The sequence below is a fragment of the Talpa occidentalis genome, unplaced genomic scaffold (genome assembly GCF_014898055.3).
Source record: "Talpa occidentalis isolate TD23 unplaced genomic scaffold, MPIMG_talOcc4v2.1 talOcc4.4, whole genome shotgun sequence".
Taxonomy (NCBI): domain Eukaryota; kingdom Metazoa; phylum Chordata; class Mammalia; order Eulipotyphla; family Talpidae; genus Talpa; species Talpa occidentalis.
Window position 1 is genome coordinate 259850 of NW_023604295.1, and position 8756 is coordinate 268605.

General features: G+C 73.2%; 1 protein-coding gene across 1 annotated transcript; it reads left to right on the forward strand.

The window, feature by feature from the left end:
* Positions 1–501: 501 nt before the first annotated feature.
* On the forward strand, positions 502–8756 carry FTCD (formimidoyltransferase cyclodeaminase). Its single transcript, XM_037524467.2, is given in 15 exon segments — positions 502–555; positions 1217–1400; positions 1958–2086; positions 2916–3004; positions 3078–3135; positions 3138–3256; positions 3502–3639; positions 3710–3841; positions 4705–4766; positions 5146–5275; positions 5432–5593; positions 7283–7326; positions 7398–7536; positions 8297–8392; positions 8634–8756. Coding segments are annotated over 15 exon segments (1623 nt in total). The 3' UTR covers positions 8721–8756.

Here is an 8756-nt window from a genome sequence, read left to right on the forward strand (position 1 = left end):
CTCACCTTGCTGCTGTGCGGGGGCACCTCAGATGTGAGCACCCCAAAGGCTGCGTGAGCCCCCGGGGGACGGCAGGGCGGCCTCCCCATCAGCGGGCCCCACACAGCACGGAGGCGCAGGAGTCACTGCAACGTCCAGCCTGCGCTGGCCCAGCCTGCCCTGGTGACCTCCGGAGCGCGGCGGGGGCTGCGCTGGGGAACCGCGCCCCGGGGGCCCCCAACCACTGCCGTCCTCCAGAGGCCCGGAAGCTCCGCTTTGACATGAAGTGACGCAGGCCAGAGGCCACCAGAGGCCACGCGGACGAGTCACCGGCCTGGTGCGGACTCCCCTCCCAGGGGCCGCCCCGCCACCTCCCCCCGGAGCCCTCGCCAGCCTGCGGGCCGAGCTCCTCCCCGCCAGGTGTTTGCACAGCCGGGCCTCCTGCCCGAGCCCGGTTAATGAGAAGCCGCCCGCATATAAAGGCCCTGGCGCCGGGGCGGCGCTGCGGGCACCTGGAGCACCATGTCGCAGCTGGTGGAGTGCGTCCCCAACTTCTCGGAGGGGAACAACCAGGAGGTGAGCCCTGGGGCCGGCCAGGGTGGCATCAGGGCTCCGGGCGAGCAGTAAGGGCGTGCGCGCTGAGGCTGGACGGGACGGCCGCCCACTGGTCCACAGGGACCTGGGCGGCGGGCGGGCAGGGTCCGGGGATACGTGAGGTGTGGGCAGATTCCTGGGCCTCTGGCGTGGGGTTGGGGCCACCAGCCCAGCCCTGCACCGTCCCCACGTCCCCACGAGGAGTGGCAGGCACGGCCGGGGCCCTGCCCGTTCGAGCTCTCCAAGGAGGACGGCCAGCCGCCCCTCGCCTGCTGGGAGCGCCGCAGGATATGCTTGTTCAAACTGGGGCTCTGTGCTCCTGCCCTTCCCCTGGCCGTCGCCCATGGCTGGCTTCCCAGAGCGCCCCCAGCTCCCCAGTCCTCGGGACCCCAGCCCCCCAGCCCCTGGCTCCAGGCTGTCCTGCTGCCTCAGAAGGCTCCAGGCCCTCAGGCCCCCATGCATTTGCCCCCGCTGGAGGCCATTGTGGGGGGGGGCTGGCTCAACCCTCCGCCAGGGTCCCCTTCCTGGAGCCACCGACCCCGCCCGGCTCTGCCGCTGCCTCGTCCCTCGGGGCGCTGCTCTCCCAAGGGCCCGCCCTGGGGGAGGGGCACGGCTGGCGTGACCTGACCGGCAGCCCCCGCAGGTGATAGATGCCATCGCCCAGGCCGTGGCGCAGACCCCGGGCTGCACGCTGCTGGACGTGGACGCTGGCCCCTCCACCAACCGCACGGTCTACACCTTCGTGGGGCAGCCAGAGCATGTGGTGGAGGGGGCCCTCCGGGCCGCGCTGGTGGCCTCCCGGCTCATCGACATGAGCAGGCACAAAGGTGCGGTCGCCGAGGGCCCAGTGCCCCGGCCCTGTCCCCGGGCCTGCCGTCCACGGCAGAGTGCCCCGAGAGCCCCGGAAACAGAACTGCCAACAGCCCCAGAGCCAAACACGCTGCCGTGGCGGCCAGGGTCAAAGGTGGCGGCCATTGGAGCTGGGCAAAGGGCAGGGTCACCGGGCAGGCGGCCCAGGTGGTCTGGCTTTGGAGATAAGATAAAGGCTTGGCCCAGAGGGAGGGCGGCCGGGGGCGTGGGGGCACAGGGGAGGCTGGTGGGAGTGGGGGGGCGGCTGTCTTGGGGGCCTGCCGACCACAGACCGCAGCGGAGGGTGAGGCTATTTATTGGTGGACGCCCTGCGGCCCTGGCCTGGCGTGCAGCCCCGGAGGCTGGGGTGTGGGGCGGACAAACCCCGAGCATGGGCTGTGCTCTGGGGCCTGAGCGCTCAGGCCGCGCCCCTCCGGGCTGCGGTCAGGGGAGGCGTGGGTGGGCGGGGAGGCGGGTGGGGCCTGAGCGCAGCCAGGCCTTGGGGACCTCCTTGACCCTCTCCGTTTCCCTGCAGGGGAGCACCCCCGGATGGGCGCCCTGGACGTGTGCCCCTTCATCCCGGTGAGGGGCGTCACCATGGCGCAGTGCGTGCTCTGTGCCGAGGCCTTCGGGCAGCGGCTGGCAGCGGAGCTGGGGGTGCCGGGTGAGCGCCCCGAGGCCCCATCTCACTCAGCTCCCATCAGCAGGGGGTGTCCTTGACTCCTTGTAAAGCTCAGTGTTAGCACCCTAAAAACCGGCCAAGTGCGAACTCCGGGCCGCCTGCTCCAGACGGGAGCCCGGAGACCTGCTCGGCCCAGGCCACGCGTGCTGCTAACGCCCTGCAGCTTTTCCACCCAGACGGGAAAACCAGGCGGCCCAGACCCCACCCCCCGCCCCCGCGTGCCCCCCTCCTACCCCCGCCCCCCACGCCCTGGGACAGGCTGGTGGTAGGGCCCCTTCGGCCCCTGGTGGACAGAGGAGAGGCGGGCACAGGGTCCTCTCAGACGTTTCCTTCCGGGAGACAAGTCAGAGCAGGAGTCCAGCATGTGGGGGCTCTGGGTGCGCTTGTGGGCGTTGGGGTGCGCGTGGGGCTTGTGGGGCGCGGGGGAGCTCATGGAGCAGCCGCAGCACGCACCCCTGCCCCCAGAGCTCAGGAGTTTGTACCCCTTCCTCTGTGGTCCCAGTGAGGGTTGCATCTTAGGGAGACGTGGGCGCGCCGGTCCATCATCACCCCGTAGCGCCCGGTGCCTGTGACCCTGTGACAGCTTGTCGGGGCATCAGTGCGGGGGGCTGGCAGGCCAGGCGCTGCGCCTGGGGGGGCTGGGGGGGCCCGGCCGTGCCGCGTGCCCATCGGGGACCCCCACATGCTCCCATGGCCCGCACGTAGCTGTGTCCCAGTGGGGTGCGGCCGCCGAGGTCTGTCCCTGGGCTGCGGCTGGTCGGAGGGCCCGTCTCCCCACCCCGGGACAGCTGACCGGCCGGGCCCCCCACAGTGTACCTCTATGGCGAGGCCGCGAGGACCGCCAGCCGCCGGACGCTGCCAGCCATCCGGGCCGGGGAGTACGAGGCTCTCCCCGAGAAGGTGCGTGTCCTTCCCACCCCCGGCTGGGGGCCCTTCCCAGGAGACAGCTCACCTGGGTGCGTCCCCCCCGCAGCTCCAGAAGGCTGAGTGGGCGCCGGACTTTGGGCCCAGCTCCTTCGTGCCCAGCTGGGGGCCACCGTGACAGGGGCGCGGAAGTTCCTCATCGCCTTCAACATCAACCTGCTGAGCACCAAGGAGCAGGCCCACCGCATCGCGCTCAACCTGCGGGAGCAGGGCCGCGGGAAGGACCAGGTGCGCGGGCCGGGCCGGGCGGCACGGGGTCGGCGTGGGGATCGGGGAGCAGCCGCTCTCACGGATGTTCCCCGCGGAGCACACAGGCCACGCGAGCTGCTAACGCCCTGCAGCTTCTCCACCCAGGCAGGAAAACCAGGCGCCCGTGCCCCTCACCCCCCCCCGCCCCCGGATGCCCCCTCCCTACCCCCCGCTGCCCTGGCGCCAGGGGCGGGGCCGGCACTGGACAGCCTCTCCCTTTGCAGCCGGGACGTCTAAAGAAGGTTCAGGGCATCGGCTGGTACCTGGATGAGAAAAACCTGGCTCAGGTGTCCACCAACCTCCTGGACTTTGAGGTCACGCCGCTGCACACGGTCTACGAGGAGACCTGCAGAGAGGCCCAGGTGAGCAGGGCAGCCGCCCCCGCCCCTCCCGGCCTCCTCGGGCCAGCGCCCAGCACTGTCGCCTCTGCAGGAGCTGAGCCTCCCGGTGGTGGGCTCGCAGCTGGTGGGCCTGGTGCCCCTGAAGGCCCTGCTGGACGCGGCCGCCTTCTACTGCGAGAGGGACAACCTGTTCATCCTGGAGGAAGAGCACCGGCTCCGCCTGGTGGGCGCTGCTCCCGAGGGGCCTGGGTGCGGGGCGCCCACTCGGGCCTGGCTCCCGTCCACGACCAGGTCGCCGGCCCTCGCGACCTGACCAACCTCAGGGGCACAGGCGGCTCTGCGCTGCGCTTCTGGGCCAGACGTGGCAGCCCCCGCCGCCCCCCCCCCCCCGCCCGCTCCTGGCTGACCCTTGGTCTGGCTGTGAAGACCCGTCCTTGTCCTTCCGTCTTTTTTTCCTGAAAGCTCCGAGGGGCTGGGGGCCGCAGCCTCTCAGGTGGCCGGTGTGTGTGGAGGTGCCTGGTCTCTGGAACTCAATCTGGGGTGCCCCACAAGTGCCTGCGGCTGGCTGGAGGGGGCTGGGGTCCGCACCCAAGACCCCGTGTCGCCGCGCCCCATCCACCCAGGGCAGCACGCTTAGCACCCGCAAGACAGAGCCTTTCTAGTCCACCCAGAGGGAGGCCAGCCCTGGGGAGTGCCCCACCGCCCCCCAGTTCGCCCTTGGAGGGCTCCCCTCCACCCAGGGTCGGTGGCCCCACCGGGCCCAGCCCTGCGCCACTACGAGCTGCACCTGTCCAGCTCTCCGGCCTGCTGGCTGGGCTGATGCCGTCCACTGGCCACCTGGCCGCGGGCGCCCACAGGCACCAGGTCTGCTGCTCCAGTGGCTGCGGCGCCTCCAAATGGCCTCTGGGCGTCTCCGGGCAGAGGGCCCATCTGGGCGGGCTGCTCGGCTTTCCCCGAGGCGCTGCTGGCTGCATGGGCCCAACCCTTGTGGGTCCTCCGGCTTGAGTGGACGCCTCGGTGGCTCCCCCAGGGCGGTGGGGAGGGCCCCACCCAGGCTGGGCAGGCTGGTCACCGAGGCCTTTCCAGGTGGTGAGCCGGCTGGGCCTGGACTCCCTGTCCCCCTTCAACCCCAAGGAGAGGATCATCGAGTGAGCATCGCCCTCCGCCCCAGCAGCCCTGCCCACTCCCCCCAGCTCCTCGGGCCCTTGTCCCCACCAGCCAGGGTGCCTGGCCAGGCCTGGGGTGCCCACCAGCGTCCTGCTCTGTCCTCCCTCGGGCTCCTGGGTGGGGATGGCAGCGTCCACTGCGGCCAGGCCTGCTGTTGAGGGGTCCTCACCTCCACTGTCAAGAGGTGGGGATGCTGGGAGGGCAGCCTGGAGTCAGGGACAAGGGTCCAAGCTGACCCCACCTTCACGGCCTGGCAGTGCTACCCCAAGGCCCAGACCCCCAAGACCCTGCCCCACCCCCCCACTGCCCAGGATCCGCCCCTGTTCTCACCCGTGACCCCAACGAGCTGCCACCCCCCAGATACCTGGTCTCCGACCAAAGACCTGGGCAGAGCCTGGTGGACAAGCCCCTGGGCGCCTTCATTCGGGAGGTGGGAGCTCGCTCAGCAGCCCCGGGTGGGGGCTCCGTGGCAGCGGCCAGTGCGGCCATGGTGAGCGCAGGCCGGGGACGGAGGGGCCCGGGGCGGGGGGCGGGCGCAGGGCCAGGGACGGAGGGCCCGGGGGGTGGGGGTGGGCGCAGGGCTGGGGCAGGTGGGACGGTGTCGCGGCCTGCGGTCAGCCCGCCCCATGCAGCCCCCTCTCTCCAGGGTGCCGCACTGGCCTCCATGGCCGGACTGATGACCTATGGCCGGCGCCAGTTTGAGCACCTGGACGCGACCATGCGGCGCCTGATCCCTCCTTTCCACGCAGCCTTGGCTGAGCTGACCCAGGCAGTGGATGCCGACGCCCGGGCCTTCGAGGCTTACCTGGTGAGCGTGCTGGGGCCTCTGGCCACACGGCGCTGGGCAGGAGCGAGGGTGGTCAGCAGGCGGGGGGCCCACATGGGGGAGCTGAGCCGGGGCTACAGGGAGCAGGCTGCCGGCTTGGGGCTGCAGACACCTGGAGGTGGACACTGGGCGGCCAGGGGCAGGGCTGTGGCCTGGCTGCTGACCGTGGACACCAGGTGGCTCGGGGGGATGTGGGTTGGCCGCTGCTGGCCCCTCCCCTGCCGAGTGAGGGTCTGCGCTAAGTCATGTGTGGGCCAGGGTGGGAGAGGCCTCCCGGGGTGGGCCAGGCCCAGGCGCCTCCCCAGTACCCTCTGAGCCCCACAGATGGGCGGGCACGAGACCCGCCGGCGCACAGGTGGGCAGAGCAGCAGACGTAGTTGCAGCAAAGCAGGAGCTGGGCCTGCAGCTTGGGATCTCGTGGGATCCGTGGCAGGCAGGACCAGGCAGCAGCCGGGCCAGAGAGCTGCAGCAAGGCGGGAGGTACCGGGAATGGCTCCAGGAGGTATGAGGGCGGGCGTAGGGCAGGTGCCAGTCCGTGCCGGGGTTGCCAGCGTCCCTCTGGCCTTCTTTCCTGGGCCCGCTGGGGGTCCACTCATCGGGGATCTGCTGCCCCCTCCTTCCCTGGCCCTCCGTGGACGCGGCAGCCTCTCAAATGGATGCAGAGCCCGGCTGCCCGTGTGCAGGTCGCGGGGAGCCTCGGGGGCTCAGAGTGCACGGGACATGTGGGGTGAGGTTCTCTGAAGGGCCCACTCTGGCCCTGGGCGGGAGTCTGAGCAGCTGTTCCCGGCGGGACCGGCTGGGCCGTCCTGTCTCCCACCCGAGGGAGGCGGAGCTGTTTCAGTGGCTTGCGCCTTCTCTCCAGGCCCTTTCTGGTCACTGGCCCTACCGTCGGAGGGGCTCCCCGCTCTCCCCCCTGCTGCATCTGCTGCCCGGCCAGCTGGGTCAGGAGGGCACAGGCAGTCGTGAGAGCCTGGGGTCTGGGAGGAGCCCAGAGCAGAGGGGCAGATGGGGGTGGGGAGCAGGCGCTGAGGCGAGGCAGGGAGAGGGATGCGCCTGGGGAAGGGACAGCAGGCGAGCAGCTGAGCCCGCCAGCAGACCCCCTCCGCCGGCCAGCACGCTGCTCCGGCCTGTGGGCGACTGGAGAGCTGTCGTCCTGCCCCAAGGGCAGCTGTCGTCCTGCACCAAGGACATGGCAATTCCCTGGGGGAGGAATGGCCATGGCGAACTTCACCCCGAACCAGCAGGGAGCCCGGTGGGCAGGCGTCCTGGCGGTGGACGGCGGAGGGGGGCACCCGTGACTTCTGCCCAGGGGCCCAGCTGCAGGTGCCCCCAGAGCTGTGGCAGACCCCAGAGGGCCCGCGGCCCCAGGAGGGAGTGGATGGCGTCAGTGCTGGAGACTGGGTTGGGGGCCCAGCCGCACCCACGGGCGGCCGCTGGGAGGACTGAGTGGAGACTTGGGCAAACCTACCAAAGCTCTTGGGTGCCCGCACCTGCTCTGCCCTGGGTGCGCCTGGGACAGGACCCTGGACGGCGCGGACAGCAGGACCCCAGGGGTGGCGCCTTGGGTGGGGCTCAGGGTGCACCTTCCTGCGCCTCAGCGCCCCGCGGCCCCGAAGCAGCCCGTGCCCCCGCGAGGTCGCTGACCGAGGGCGCGGGTGTTCTTTCTGGCAGGAAGCCATGAAGCTGCCCAAGAGCACGCCTGAGGAGAGGGACAGGTGAGCACAGGCGGGTGGTGCCGCCGGGTGGGGGTCGGAGACCTGAGGGCTCCCGCCGGCAACCCCTGCAGGCGGGCGGCGGCCCTGCAGGAGGGCCTGCGGCGGGCGGTGGCGGTGCCCCTGGCGCTGGCGGAGACCGTGGCCTCGCTGTGGCCGGCGCTGCAGGAGCTGGCCCTGGACGCCAACCTGGCCTGCCGGTCCGACCTGCAGGTAGGCGCGGGCGGGGGCGGGCTTGGCCTCGGGCCCTGATCAGCTCCCGGGGCGTGTCTCAGCTGCGGCGGCCGGCGGCCCTTGGGGCTCGGGGCCCTGCCGCGCCCCCGGGCGGGCCCCAGCCCCGCGCCCCGCGCCCCGCCCCCGGCGCCCGCCGGCCCCCAGGCCGCCCTGCCGGGCCGCGGGGCTTTGGCCGAGGGCCGGTGCCTGTGTCCCGTCCCGAGGCGCCAGAGGCGGCGGCCCCTTCCCGGGCGGCGGCCCCGCCGACCCCCGCGGCACCCGCCGAGGCCGCGCGCCGGCTGTGCGGGCGCCCCTGGCCGGGGCCTGGCCCGGCGCCTCTGCGAGCAGGACCGCGCTGTGCGTGGGCGGGGAGCGCGGCCGGCGCCGGGCCTGCCCGCGTGCTCCAGGGCGCCCGGCCTCCCTCCCGCGCCCGGCCGAGGCCGCCGGACCCGCGGGGCGGGCAGGGGGCGCGGGCGGGGCCGCGCCGAGGCCGCGCTGGGGCTGCTGCTGCCCGGGCTGCGCGGGGGCGTGGCTGGCGGGGGCGGGCGTGGGCGGGGCGTGGCGGGGCGGGCAGGGCGTGGTGGGGGCGGGGCGTGACTGGCAGATGTGGGCGTGACTGGCGGACGTGGGCGTGGCCGGGCAGGCATGGGCGTGGCGTGACTGGTGGGCGTGACTGGCGGGCGTGGGCGGGGCGTGGCGGGGGTGGGCGTGGCGGGCGTGGCGGGCGGGGGCGGAGCCAGGCCCTGCCCGTGCCGCGCAGGTGGCGGCCAAGGCCCTGGAGACGGGCGTGTTCGGCGCGCACTTCAACGTGCTCATCAACCTGAAGGACGTCACGGACGAGGCGTTCAAGGCCCAGGTGAGCCGCCGTGCCCGGACGGCCGGGCGCGGTCAGCACGGCGCACCCCGAGCCCTGCCTGCGCCAGCCGGCGAGCCCCCCACCCCGCGCTGCCCCCCGCCGGCGGCCCTGCCTGGCGCTGGGGCGGGCATCCCGGGAGGGCGGGCGCAGCCGGGTCCCCCGCAGGCCGGGACAGCGAGAGGGGCCTCCGGCGCGGTGGCAGGGTGGCCGGGGTCAGCAGGTGACCGGCTGTGTCCGCCAGGTCCGCCAGCGCATCTCCAGCCTCCTGCAGGAAGCCAAGACCCAGGCGGCGCTGGTGCTGGACCGCCTGGAGGCCCGGCAGGACTGAGGCGGGAGGCCCCTGGCACCTGTCCCCACAGCCCGC